Source organism: Neltuma alba, unplaced genomic scaffold (genome assembly GCF_004799145.2).
Source record: "Neltuma alba isolate B1F8T4 unplaced genomic scaffold, ASM479914v2 tig00006007_pilon, whole genome shotgun sequence".
Classification (NCBI taxonomy): domain Eukaryota; kingdom Viridiplantae; phylum Streptophyta; class Magnoliopsida; order Fabales; family Fabaceae; genus Neltuma; species Neltuma alba.
In genome coordinates, this window is record NW_021634313.1 from 3,299 (window position 1) to 18,407 (window position 15,109).

Below are 15,109 nucleotides of genomic sequence, written 5' to 3' on the forward strand. Positions count from 1 at the left end.
CGCGCCGCCTTTCCGGCCTCTCGCCGTCACCTGACCTATTCCATCTGATTCCTCACGTCTCAAGGAGTCTATATATGTGCTTTTTATGACCAAAGGGTCCCTAGGTGGACCCCACGCGCCACATGGCGCGTCCAAAAAAAATTTCAGAAAAAATTTTTTTTTTAAAAAAAATTCAAAAAAAATTTTTTTTTTAAATAATTTTTTTTTTAATGTCGGTCGGGTCGGTCTACCGACCCGACTTCCAGGGGGATCCGGGTCCACGGACCCGAAACGCAGCGTTTCACTTAAAGTGAAACGCTGCGTCCTGGCCAGCCCAAAACGACGCCGTTTTGGGCTGGTCAGGTCGTCCCTGACCTCCAGCCGGGTCGCCCCAGATCCGGCTGGAGCTCCGGCGGGTCCGTCGCGACCCGCCATTTTCGAACCGCCGTATCTTCCTCCTCCGAGCTCCGTTTTATGCATTTTAGGTGTCTATGGACTCGTATTTTCGTGCTCTACAACTCTATGGGTTTTTTTCTTTAAAAAACATCAATTTTAAAGACCCAAAAAAAACAAGGTTCGAACGGCCGACGTTGGAAGCTTCAGAAAATAGACTTCGATCACGTTTTTAATCTTACGGAGTAACAAGTAATGTTTTCGAACTTCACTATATAAACGGAGTGTGTATTTGAGTTTAAAACACAAGCATATTCAGTTCGAATGGCATACGGCATATTCACGGTGCAGCGGAAAAAAATGAGCGTGTAATATATATATGCACACATATATTGAGAGCCTCAAGAACATCTCGGCTCTGATGCCAATGTGGGAAAAATTTGAGAATGGATCGAAAACATACCGGGTCGGATCTCGGGTCGGGTCGGTCGGATCTCCTTAGCTCACGCTTAAGCTAGACTATAAAAGTCTAAGCTTTTAAGTGCACAGCAGAGCACCATTTTTGCAAGAAAGAAAATTAAGAGAGAGAGAGAGATAGTAGGAAAGCTCTACTACTGGAGTGATTTGAACTGATGGGGGGAAGCCTCTATTTATAGCTTTTGACAGGGATATTTTGGGTAGCATAAAAATATCCACTGAGCCCATCAGATAAAATCTGAGATAAGATAATATATCCTTATCTCATAATATCATGATATTTTGAATTCAAATCCAGAATCAATCACAATTAATTCTAAATATATATACTAATATATATTTAATCTATACAATATAAATTAATTAATTTAATATAAATTAATTAGATTTATATCGTAACCGATTGGATATGATTCAGGATGTTTGACCAAGTCAAACATATCATGATATCGCTTGGATATTTGACTGATATATTCTCTTTATACCCGGTCAAATAATCCGGCCCATCAAGGGCGGATCCAAGCCCAAAATCTAACATAACCGGATATACTATTTCTTACTTTATTTAGTGACATAAGTGGTATTAGCATTCAATAAATCAATTTTATTTTAGTTTCTTCCCATCTTGTTTTATTTTGCATTGCAAAAAATTTATCATATTTTTTGGCCAAAAAAGTCTTGTACTTTCAAAGATTTATAAAATGCATATGAAAACGCATATTGTGGTCATTTAATTAATTTGGTATTTTAAGTAGAAATCCTTGGATCTCCCAAATTTATAAAACTAGTGTAGCTAAGTTTCGTACCTCATATGAAATCCTGTTTATTGTTCTAACTAATTTTAATTAATTATTTATTATTCACGAATTAGTTATTTTGAAGCTTATAATGTAAACCAGCGAAAATATTAATTAAAATTTTATGTCAACTTTAATACTTTTAACTGTTTTTATTATATGTGTGAATAATTAAGAATCACTTATATTTGAGAGTCAAGGAAGGGGAAAAAAACGGTTCATCAATCTTTACGGTAGTTGCGTTGTTTTATTATGCTCACCCTTTTTGCAAGAAATGCATGTCCCACGTTGATTGGCTGTTTGTTTGATCTTTTTCTTACAGATTATATCTACGGTATTTACCAAGGTACGGCTCTATTATCTCCTCCACCTTATTATTTAGACAAGTCTTAAACTTATCATTCGTTTTTTATCCCTATAGTTTCCTAACAACTTCACAGATTAATGTTCTGGGAGTATTTATTATGTTTTGAATTTATTGTAGAACTAAAGATTAATTTAAATTTACTCCTCCAGTCCTAAATATAAGAACCACACTATAAAATGGGTTTTATATTAAAATCGAATGACTATTTTCTTTCTACCTACCTCCAGTTTTATTGATCCAACTGACCAGTTCTATATGGCCTGTATGGGAATACTCATGCGCAGGTCTATTAAAAGTAGTGGGGAAGGTGTATCCTGAGATATACAGTCTTGATAGCCACTTTAGCAGATCAAATATTGCAAGGCCATTAGGAACAGCCACTGGAAGATTTGTTTTGCCATTCATCACAGCCAGATTTTTATTTGGGATCATATTCCTAAGTGCGTTGTTGATTTATACGTTCCGCAGAAGACACTTGTCAATGTATGAAAACATTGAAGATTTCATAAGACTTCACAACCTCCTTCCATTAAGGTACTCCTACAAGGATTTGAAGACAATTACTGAAGGATTCAAATACAAGTTAGGTCAAGGAGGCTTTGGAACTGTATACAAAGGCAAGCTTAAGAGTGGGACTAACGTTGCTGTCAAAATGTTGGGTAATACCAAAGCCAATTAATGGCCAGGAATTTGTCAATGAAGTGGCAACTATTGGGAGGATACACCATTTTAATGTGGTACACCTTGTTGGATTTTGTGTTGAAGGAACAATGCGTGCTCTTATATATGAATTTTTTCCAAAGAAGCAAGCGGCTTCTTAAGTTATCACAAAATATATGACATATCTTTGGGAGTGGCACGTGGGATTGCCTACCTTCATCATGGGTGTGACATGCAAATATTACATTTTGATATCAAGCCTCACAACATCTTACTTGATGACAACTTCACTCCAAAAATTTCAAATTTTGGACTAGCAAGATTGTATTCTGTGGATAATAGTATTGTCACTTTGACTGCAGCAAGAGGAACAATAGGATATATGGCTCCTGAATTATTCTACAAGAATATTGGGGGAGTGTTTTACAAGGCTGATGTTTATAGTTTTGGGATGCTTTTGATGGAAATGGCTGGTCGAAGAAGAAATTTGAATCTACATGTTGAACATTCAAGCCAATTTTACTTTCCTTTGTGGATTTACGACCAATTTGATGAAGAAAAGGATATAGAAATGGAAGATTTGACAGAAGAGGAAAAGAATTTAGGAAAGAAGATGTTTATAGTGGCACTATGGTGTATACAATTAAAGCCTGCAGATCGCCCTTCAATGAATAAGGTAATAGAAATGTTAGAAGCAGATGGAGTCGAAAGTCTTGAAATGCCACCAAGACCTTCTCTATATCCCAGTGAGACCGTTGTATTGGATGATACACTTGACTCTGACCTAATAACATCCACTATCTCTTTACGTTCTCATAGAACCAACAGTTCGCAATTGAAAAGGGAAGTCGACGCTAGCAATGTCTTCAACTAAGCAATCTGTAGTTGATAACACTGCTTGGTTAGTGCCCTGAATTGTGTTTTGCTAATTGTTTAGCATTTTAGTTTCGTGTCTGATAATGATGTGATGATTCATGTCGTATTACGTTAAATTCAGTGAAAAAAATTCAGTGAAACTTTAGCTGAAGTTTTACATTAGAAAAGGGAGTCAATTGGACCATTAAGTTTTATTTGGTGTTTTATTCCATTTATGTTATGCTACAGAAATCAATTGGACAATTAAGAGTCGAAAAGAAGGAAATTAAAAGAAACTGTCCATTAGGAAAATCATACACAGTATGACGTTAAAGCTCAGAATGAACGATATAAATCCTGATCACCATTTCAAATATATAGAACCAATCAATTTATAATAACAGTAACTTGGAAATGAATATGTGCTAAACACTAAAAGATTTAGATTAATGATTATTTTTTCAACGATATATCACGTGATGAGGTTATATATATGAGCTTAAAAGAGATACTTGTGAATAATATGATATGATTATACTCTTCCGGTCTTAAATATAAGACTTTTTTACATACTATAAAAGGATCTTATATTTAGAATCAGAAGAGTATTAAACATGATACAACATGATAAATTATTAAAGCAAAACCCAAAATAAGGCAATGATAATGTTATATAAAATACAAAATTGATAAGCAACGCTAATAATTCATGTGTTTCAAAATTTTAAATAATCATTGTGTTGAATTGCCCGAGAAATATTGTCACCGACTCGCCCTCGTTATGTAGCTGCTTTTGAGCACAAGGTCACGTCCCTTGAATTGGTGTCTACAGTCATATTCTCTTTTTAAATTCAGTCCCTTAGCATAGGCACAGTAAGTTGTCAACCGATGTTATTAACAGTAAATTTTGTCATGGTCTTGGCGGCGACGGAACAATCCATCACAAAATCAATTTGCAACATGCTTTCCTTAGTTCTCGTGGAAAATTCCTCCCCAACGCCGGCTGTTCCCCCCCCCCCCACGTAGGTATTTTTACATTTTTATATTGGAAGTAATCTTATTTTAAGTATTATTAGGTACTAAATATGAATACCTCCTCCAATAAAAATTCAAACATTAGTTCAACTCGTTGCGAGAAACTAATCCTTTGTGTTAGACCCAACCTCTTTTGTTTTTTTTTAAATTTATTTATTTATTGTTTTTGCGCTCGTGGTGACAGTATATTTGAGAGAAAAAGAAAAGGTCTTTAAAACAGTTAATAGTAGAGTTTCTTGTCAAAAAAAAAAAATAGAAGAAGAGTTTGGGGCATAACACCAGCCCAAAACACATGTACCGTGAGGTGTTAGTTTCTCAGGCCCACACTCATGGATAGATCCACAAATGACAAATCGTTGGAGGGAAGCTGCAAAAACTACTTTTTTCTGAATGTTTAATTTTGTCATTAGAGTTTAGGTTAATTAAAATACAAAAAACTTGCTGCATTTTGAGTTAGCTGCATCATCTTCGTAATCTGAGGGTCCATTTGGTATGAGAAAAATGGAGGGAAGGGAGGAAAACCCCACTTCTGTAATTTTTAAAATAGAGTTTTTAAAAATTTTTCTTCCCCTCTCCTCCCCTCTGTTTCTTTCATACCAAACAGTGCCTAAAAATTTAAAGCCCTTAATATTTTATATTTTGATTATCAACTCTTTTACCGTTAAAATAAATTAGCAGTTCTACCATGTCAAAATTTTCCTTTTTTTTTAAATTTTATGCCATTTCATTTAAAAATAGAATGTGGCACACACTTTTAAATATTTTATACTTTTTTATTTAAAAGAGGATGTGGTCAAATAAATATTTAATATAGTTTTAAAGTATTTAAAAAAATGCTTACAATTACGTGATAATTCAAAGTGTTGTTTTTAAATGAAATAGTATATAATAAAAAAATAAAAATTTGGACACAGTAAAAACTATTAACTTTAAAGCAATTTTAATGGGAGTTAATGGCCAAAATCAAACATGAAAATAAGGGTCCTTTTAAGGGCCTGTTTGGCATAGTTTATAAATACCTTTTCAATTGTGATTTATAAAATATAAGGTAAACATGTGAGAAAAATTTTATCTTGATTTATGTGAAACATACTTATAAATATTTTTGAATACTATCCCAAACAAACCCTAAATGTTCAAGAGATGATATATAGCTGACCCAATTCAGGAAAGTAGATGAAGTTTAAGAGATGGTTTGTTATATTTTAAAATTTATATGTGCTAATTCACAATTAGGTGTTATTTGCAAGTTTTTCATATTAGCATATCCCTTTCTGTGAAATTGGTGGCCATTGTCATATGCATTACCGGCAACTGGGAGTCATTGTTACTAGATGGAATATTATCCTACGCTGATATTCACAAAGAGTGAGTATCATCAAATCTTTGAAACTCAGTTTAGAGATTTACAAGTCTTACCATGTCAAGGTTTTAACAAACAGCACTCCAAGCCTTACAGAGACATCATTAGGACCTCAACCTGTAAAACTCTGGACTAAAAACTCTTCAATCAAAAGAGATCATCTGTGAGGTCATGGTTGGATTCTTTTTGATACATAGGATCTTAAAAGAGGTAAGTGTAGAGCATCCTTGAATCTTTAGATCAGATAGAACACGTTTTCAGACAGAGAAAGAGTTTAGAGAGATGTTATGGAAAACATACTTTCATTCAACACTCGATATTACAATGCTTGATGCCCCTTTAAAAAACTAGAGGTGTCCTTATATAGACTCTTGGATTGACTAGACGACAAACTTGAATTATTGCAGATTCAATGATGCAACCCTACTTTATAAAAGTAAAGATTCCTGACAAAAGCAAAATTAAAGCTGATAAAGCAAAAGGCAGCAAATATCACACTCATACATAAAGAAGGAAATAAAGTAGATTCCAAACAGATAAGGCTAATCCTTGAGGAGCCTATATTCCTCATTAGTGAGATCAATGAAATCCTCAACATAATTGATGCATTCTGAGCAGTCACTTTTGTATTCTTCATCAGTTTTGTATTCTTCCTCTGGAACTTGTCAGGCAGTAATTCTGGGTGAGGAATTTGGAGACCTTCCAGTTGAGTGAGCTGGAAGGGCTGTGACTCTAGTTGATAAGGATCCTGGGATTCTCCTACGAGGATTGGAGGAGTGATGGCTTGTAGGATAAAATTTCTTTAGAATTATTGCAATGTGGGAGTTGTTGATGAACTTGTAGCAGACTGCTGTGGAGAATTGGGAGGAAAAAGTCCAAGAGGGAGACCTGCAGAGTCTTCACTAGTGTCTGGTTCATTTAGTGCAGTTAAAGTTTGTCCCAATTTCTTCATTATTTTAGTCTCATATTTAGGCCAAAAAACAAAGGTGTTCCAAAAATTCAGGCAGTTATCTTTGTGGACACTTCCATTAGTGTCTCTTTCATAGTGCCTGAAAAGTGTTGTTTTGGTCGTGGTGTGGTCCAAATATTATGCTTATTGAGAAGATTGTAGAGTTTTTCTCTCCAATAGGGTAGATGCGATGGGAATTGTGGTTCCTAGAATCACAAAGATAATGGTAAATGGATGAGGCTGGGAAGGCTATGGCATAGGTATGGATGGCTGAAAGAGCCCAAAGGTAACATAATAGCTCTTCTGGAATTGAACATTTGATAATAGGGATGGTGAGGTAAGGAGTGTCTAGGTCAAAGTGTTAGGGATAAGGCTAGATTCCAGTGAGAACAAACAACAGGAGGAGCCAATAGAACAAAGTTTATGTGGCGAGGTTGATAACATCAATGGGTGTTTCAAGTCGTGACACTAGAGGAAAGATGGTGGATCTGACTCTGTAAGGCATCCTTGGATGGGATTCAGATATGTTTGATATGTGTAGAGTGGTGAAGGATTCATGGGGCTAAGAATGCTGAGGGATTTTCTGGGTGTGAGAAATTGAACTATAGGGGGTCTGGAGAGATAATCAACAAGTGTGTCGTGGCATCCCTTGATGTGCTTAACTATGAATTTATAGCGGAGGACCAGTCTTTCTACCTAAGCAGTTGTGCATCTAGAAGTGTCTTTTTTTTTTTTTTGTTTCAAGCATGGAGGGAAATGAAGTATTATCCATTTTAAAAATAAAGTTGAAAGGACTAAGATGAAAATTGAATTTTTCAATTTCCTCTTTTTACAGGTAGAATTTTCTTGGAGGTGGTGTGATAGTGCTTTTCTAATTCTTTGAATTGTTCATTTGCATATCCACAGTAATGTCTTTTGCCATTAACTTCTTCAAGAAGGACTGCACTCCAATAATAATCAATAGCATCAGTCTGTAGTGGCGGAGGATGTTACGTTATCTCCTTAAGCTTTTTGACTGCGGTAGTCTGATCTTTTCCCTAAGGGATAGGATTCTTTTTAAAAAGCTTAGACAAGTGGCTTGTGTGTCTGGTTACATCAGGAATAAAGTCATAAACATAATTAATTATGCCCAAGAATTGTTGAATTTGCTTTGCCGACAAGTTGTCGTCTGGAAAATTGAGTAATTCTATGCAATATGCAGATGAGGTTGATAAAATATCATTATGAAATATTGCTCCAAGAAATTCAATTTGGGCTTGGGCTATAAGACCTTTTTTGGAAGAAAGCATAATGCCATATTAGTGCACAATATCAGCAAATTGGGCCAATAGTTTTTTTTGTGAGGATCCTTATCTTTAGAAAATAGAAGAATATTATCCACATAGACCAAAGCACTGTCAAGGATGGGCTCAAATATTTTTGTCATGGTTTTCTGAAATAAGGATGGAGCAACTTAGAGACCAGATTGACGACCCCTACCATGTACGATTAATAAGAATATTTTGAAAAAAATATTATAATTTAGGAGACAAAGTAGTTTAAGGTTTTATATTGAGGACTAAATACAATATTCAACTAACTCTTATATTATAAATCGTGGGCAATACTTATTAACAACTTTAAGGAAATTAAAAAAAATAGTTAAAACTAGCTTATTTAATAAAGTAGAAGTTTATAGTTTGTTAATGATGATAAATGGAAAAAATTGTTATTTTAAGAAAAAAATGTTATATTAAAAAACATATTACAAGTCTTTATAATCAGGAGGGAGGGAAGCATTAATTATAACGTTCTAATCTTTTTTTTTTTAATGAAGCACCTCTTTATTTGTCATATGTATGTAAGGTGGGAATTAGATAAGGGGATATCATTGGAAAATAATTTTTATTATGGGACAAAAGTAAGAACTTCACATGTCTTTAACCAATTTTTTTTAAAATCTTCCTTACATATGAAACTAGAGGGAGTAGGATTTATTTTCATATTTATAGATTCTTTTGTTTGTTTGTTTTTTTTAAACTTTTCCCCCTCGTGTTATGCTTTATAATTATAATCAGAGTAGGATTTATTATCATATTTCTAGATTCTTTTCTTTTCTTTTTTTTAACTTCCCCCCTCGTGTTATACTTTATAACTATAATTAATCTTTACTATTTTTTTATTTTCACTTATTTTTCAAAAATTATTTGAACATGCTTTTTTCTTATGTAATCACGTCTTGGGTTCTAATGTTTTCTTAAGAATAATACACACATTTATATGTAAAAAATGCTGAAAAATTCTTATTGCAAAATTTATTATCCAAAAGCATCTAAAAACTCAAGATGTTGACTGATTGTATACAAGGTAATATTCATTTTATCTGAATTGTAATGATCATGATATTAAAACTCGGACCGGATTGGCCAATTCAACCCAAAAATCGGTGAACTGGCTTAATAACCAGTCAAGTTAAGGATAGAAACTAAAGTTGAATTGACCTAACATGATTTGGATCAACTTGAGGTAATAATTTGACCAGGTTGATAGGTTAACCAGGTTTGCTTTCTTTTTTTTTTCTTTTCAATAAGAAAACTATTTTGATGATTTTTTTAAGTTGTTCATAATTAGGACTTAGTGATTGAACGACTATAGCAAGAACTATTTTGTTATCATATATTTATTTTGATATTTTGATGGGATGAATATTTAATGATTTTAGTAGTATGATATTATGATTTTAATTTGTCAAAGAAATTGCAAAAAAGTTGGAAAGAAATTCTAAATATGTGATTATTTTATCAGTGATTCAAAGTACTAAATTGACATTTAGTTCTGAATAAAAATTTAAATTATTTTTTATTGTTTTTATTTCTCACTGGTTTGACTCCTTGCATTGACTCCGGTTTGACTCACTACTCTTTTTTTTTTTTTTTGCTTTCGCATCCGGTGTCCTGGGGTAGGCCACCTTTATGGCACATCAACAGCCCCAGACTAATCCGGATCGAGACATGACAGGAATCATCAAGGTTGGCGTGCCTCTAGCCCCTAAGATGCTGCATTCTCACGTCTCGAACACAAGACCTGCGGTTAAGCTAGAATAGTCCTAGTTAGATGATCTAATCATCAGGGTTCTGACTCATTGACTTTTAACATACTATTTTAACCGATTTAGTAACTGTTTTGATTTTTAGTACTTTGATAACAATAGCGAGGAGCATCACTTTCTTTCTCATTTGCCTTCCGCAAAATTCCCTTTGCAGCATTTCTCTCTGGCATTCTTGCAGGTAATGTCTCGAAATCATATTATATAATCCACTTTACTCTTTTACTTTTTTTTTTTATTTTAATTTATACAAGTAAGTTAAGAAAAATTAAAATAATAGCTAGGACTTATTTTGGTCTATATAATGTTAATGTTTTAACATACTTTTAGGTCCATCGTGCCCGTTTAGATTAGACCTGGAGGAATGATTTTGCGTTTTAGAAAATAAATATGTGAGGAATTTTATGTTGTAAAATGCAAAAACACTTATTTTAAACCAATGGAAACAGCACCTAGCGTTGTAAGCTTTAACATCTAATATCTAGGTGCCTTATTAGTCCATGTGATTTTATAATGAGTCACACCTTGGATATCCCTAAAGTAGAGTGAATTTTCCAAGAGTAAGATGTATTGTCGTAGGTTTGTAGATGAAAACCCAACCCGATTTGGTAGGCCAGACTAGTAAACTAGTAAATTAACCAATTTTCTAACAAGTCTGATTAAGAGTTTTGAATTGATTGACCGTGTTGGATTTTCTTTTCTTTTTTTTTTTCCTTTCATGATTAAGCTTAAAACAGCATTGTTTTGAGTTTTTTTTTTTAAAAAAGAATAGTCCATCACATTTGTGTTTTGCTAACCCTTTTGGTGGACTATGCAAGATTTATATATGAATGCTCCATTTATTTGTGAATTAATGCCTTTTATTTAAATATTACATTTTTCAAAGTTATATATAAATATTTTTATATATTTTAACTAAATAAGTTAAGGTGTAACCTTGAAAGTTTTTACTCAAAAATGCTGGACACTTAAAAGTTATTTTTAGATACAAAATTACCATGAAAGTTACAAATCACATTTTTGTCCCTGACGTTAAAAATATTAACAATGAATGTCACCATTTTAACGGTTAACAATAGTTTTCTAACAGTAATGGACAAAATTACTACGATTTTAAACTTTAGGAGTAAATTTGCATTAAAAGAAAAAAAACTTTCATGTGCCCAGCCCTCCTTAGTAAAAACTTTCAGTGTAAATTTGTACCTTAACCCTTAATTAAATTATACTGTTTTAAATGACTGATTTAACATTAAATTGACTTTGATTTATATCACTCACCTTGAACCATTGTCTCAACTGGTTAATTGGTAAGTTTGATTTTCAATACTACTTACTTGACGCTTCTTGTAATGCCCATTCTTTCTAATTTTTGATAATTAATTTCTAGATAAACTAAAATAAATTTTGGTAAAGTGTAGTGTAATCACGAAGTCATGCAATTTTTATTTTTTTCAATGACTTGTTTTTAGAGAAAATAGTTCAAATTGTGCAGTTTTAATTTATCTTTTAAAAAAATTGTTAAAAAAAATATAAAACTACTATAATATTTCATGACTATAAGAAAGCATGACGTGATAATCTCCCTCCATGGTTGGGGGAGGCCGTGGGGTATTTCCGTACTTGTCCTTCCGCTAGTGTCACCGTTGACATTGTGAATTGTTTCTTGCAGGTTTGCCATCTTCTAAGGCTCTTCATGAGCGTAACTTCCTCAACTATCATATATTCTTGTTTATTTTTTTATTAAAAAATATAAGATTTATATAATTTTTATAGGTAAATTGATAAGTATGTATTATACTTCCTCCAAACCTGCTTATAAAAAACACATGATATCATTTATTTATAAACAAATTAAGGAGAATACATGATAGCCAAGCCTTATTTTCTAATATGCGCGTGTGTTTTTTTACCTCAATTCAGTGTTATATTGTGAAAATAAATGCATTATAACCATACCTGTTCTTAAAGTTTTTCTTTAAAAAAAAAAAACACGTGAATTCTTGTACAGTTCTTTGACCAAAGAAAAAAGTTTACATGGTCTTGATATTAAATGCATTATAACTATACATTCATGAGTTGAGCAGGCAGAATATATATGCCCGTGTGTTATACTCCCTCCGTTCCTTACTATAAGAGACAAATAACCGAAGTACGTTAATCAAAAAAATAGTTAAAATTAGTTAAGAACAATTAATGTGTAAAAAGTATAATTTTTTTTCCAAAAATGCCCTTATTAATAAGGAGAGAGAGCATGAGAGAGAACAATTAAATTATTAAAAGAAAGAGAAGTGGGAAGGAGAGAGAGTGTGAGTTGGAGATAATAAATATGGGTAAAATAGAAAATCAACACAAAAAAGTAGAGACAACTTTTAAGTGTCTCTTATATATAGAAACATGCCATAAGCATCAAATGTCTTTTATAATAAGGAATGGAGGGAGTATTACATATAATTATGAAAAATTAAGTTATACTCCTCCAGTCCTTAATATAAGACCCATTTAACTAATTTGATTAGATTAAGGAAGTTAGGTAAATTAGTTAATTATAAGAAATGTGACACGTTTTTCCTAAAATACCATAATCATCTTTTTTAATACCTCATTTTCCTCTTCTACTAGATTATGGTTGAAAGAGTATTCATAGGGGTAATTTAGAGAAAATTGATAAATATGAGAAATAGGTCTTATATTTAGGACCAAAACCAACTTACCAATTGGGTCCTATATTAAGGACCGGAGGAGTATTAGTTATCGTATTTTAATCATAAATAATAAATTCTGCATACTTATTGCCCAAAAAAAAGAAAGACTTTCCTTAAATTATTTTGTGAGTCCATGTTTCACATAATCTCTAATATATAAATTGTACTACTTCCAATTTTAATTATGAGATCTCATTTTTAAACTACACATGAGGTCTTATAATTAGGATCAGAGACAGTACTATATAGAGACAGTACTATATGTTTGTAACTCGCGTATGAATATTGTGTCTTTCTTTGAGTTTGATATATATGTGTATGCATCTATCGATTTTGATTTGACAAAATAATTCTCTTTGAAAATTGGTAAAAAAAAAAAACCTGGTTAGAAAATTAAATGTGCAAGGCACCTAAGGACTCAGGTCCTTGAGTGGGTGCACCTCTACAGCTGAAGAAGAATTGTGCTCCGTGAAAATAGGCCGCTTTTGGATCTTTAAACAAATGTCAGGTGCGTCTGCACGATTAAGTTTCCAACCAGAAAGTTTTGACTAATTTTTACATTTTCTTTTGAGTGACTTTTTTTTTTTTTGTTAATCACATTTTGGGGACAAACCAATTTTACGAACTTTAATTTTTGGAAATATAAACGTGCAGTTGCAGAGGATGTTTATTTGACGATCATGGACTCCGAGTCTGGCGAAAAAGATGGTGGCGATTTCATTTCAATACCAGCTGCATTCGCCTTAGGAAAAGCCACAGCATATGTTTTGCCACCCATTATTCTAAGATTTCAATATATACACGTGCAGTTGCAGCGGATGTGTATTCGACGATTTACTTTGATTCTGGGGGTAAATATGATGGCGATTTGATTTCAACACCAGTTGCATTTGCCTTAGGAAAAATCACAGGAAGATATGTTTTGCCATGCACTCTTCTAAGATTTATAGTTGGTATATTACTTCTGTTCATCTTGTTAATTTACACATATCGGAGAAGACACTTATCAGGCTATGAAAGCATTGAAGATTTCATACGACTTTATGACCTTCATCCAATAAGGTACTCCTACAAGGAATTAAAGTCAGTGACCAAAGGTTTCAACAAGAAGATTGGTGAAGGAGGCTTCGGCACTGTGTACAAAGGCAAGCTAAGGAGTGGATCTGAGTTGCAATCAAAATGCTGGGCAAATCCAAAGCTACTGGCCAGGAATTTATCAATGAAGTGGCAACTATCGGAAGGATATACCATTTCAATATGGTACGTCTTGTTAGTTTTTGTGTGGAAGGAACTAAACATGCTCTTATTTATGAATTAATGTCCAATGGATCTTTGGATAAACATATTTTTCCTAAAGAAGGAAGTGTCTTTTTAAGTTATTGCAAAATATATGAGATTTCTTTAGGAGTGGCTTGTGGGAGAGCCTACCTTCATCATGGCTATGACATGCAAATATTGCATTTTGATATCAAGCCTCATAATATTCTTCTTGATGACAACTTGAATCCAAAAATTTTGGATTTTGGACTAGGAAGGTTGTATTTTACCAATGATAGTATTGCCACTTTAAGTCTAACAAGAGGAACAATAGGATACATGGCTCCTGAATTATTCTACAAGAACATTGGGAAAGTGTCATATAAAGCTGATGTTTACGGTTTTGGAATGCTCTTAATGGAAATGGCCAGCCGCAGAAGAAACATGAATCCACATGTAGAGCATTCAAGCCAAGTATATTTTCCATCATGGATTCATGACCAATTTGTCGAAGAGAAAGATATAGAAATGGATTATTTGACAGAAGAGGAAAAGGTTTTGGCAAAGAAAATGTTCACAGTAGCGTTATGATGCATCCAGTTTAATCTGCTGCTCACCCTTCAACGAACAAAGTAATAAAGATGCTGGAAGTAGATGATATTGAAAGTCTTGAAATGCCTCCAAAGCCTTCAATATATCCTGAAGATGACGGACCCAACTTTGACCAAACAACATCTTCATTCTCCATAAGTTCTCATTACGATCTAGGTGAGCAAGCAAGAAGCGACCAGAAATAATACTCTGTAAAGAACTTATTAATTTGTATTTTTTGACAATATATTTAGTTGGTGACCAGAAGTGATATGTACAATGACTATTTCACTTTGAACTCTTTCTCGCAACATTATTCCCAATCCATATTCGGTTTCCACATTCTTTTCTGAAACCAAATTAATTTCCTCTTTCTCTATTCTCAAAGGAGTCATTTTGGCGATCAGGCGTTGGTTCTTGCCATGAACATTCTGAAACACACTCTCTGTTCAACTGTTCTAGGTTTCCTTGTAAGTATTCTAAATTCTGTCTCACATTACTTCCCTTTCTCCTTCAAGAAATGATCATACTGATCATCGACAAAGCCAAGCAGCTTCAAATCTAAAAGACCAGCAACCTCTTTTCTGAAAAGGTCAGAG

The 15,109-nt window shown here is 33.3% G+C and overlaps 1 protein-coding gene and 1 pseudogene across 1 annotated transcript; both read left to right on the forward strand.

Moving 5' to 3' along the window:
* The first annotated feature begins 2,189 nt into the window (after nt 1-2,189).
* LOC114749284 (rust resistance kinase Lr10-like) lies at nt 2,190-3,547 on the forward strand (annotated as a pseudogene).
* A 6,279-nt stretch (nt 3,548-9,826) lies between these two features.
* On the forward strand, nt 9,827-14,510 carry LOC114749279 (rust resistance kinase Lr10-like). Its single transcript, XM_028937773.1, has 4 exons — nt 9,827-9,943; nt 10,066-10,141; nt 13,472-13,922; nt 14,039-14,510. The coding sequence occupies exons 1-4, from the start codon at nt 9,827-9,829 to the stop codon at nt 14,508-14,510; spliced, it is 1,116 nt and encodes a 371-aa protein (XP_028793606.1).
* The last annotated feature ends 599 nt before the right edge of the window (nt 14,511-15,109 follow it).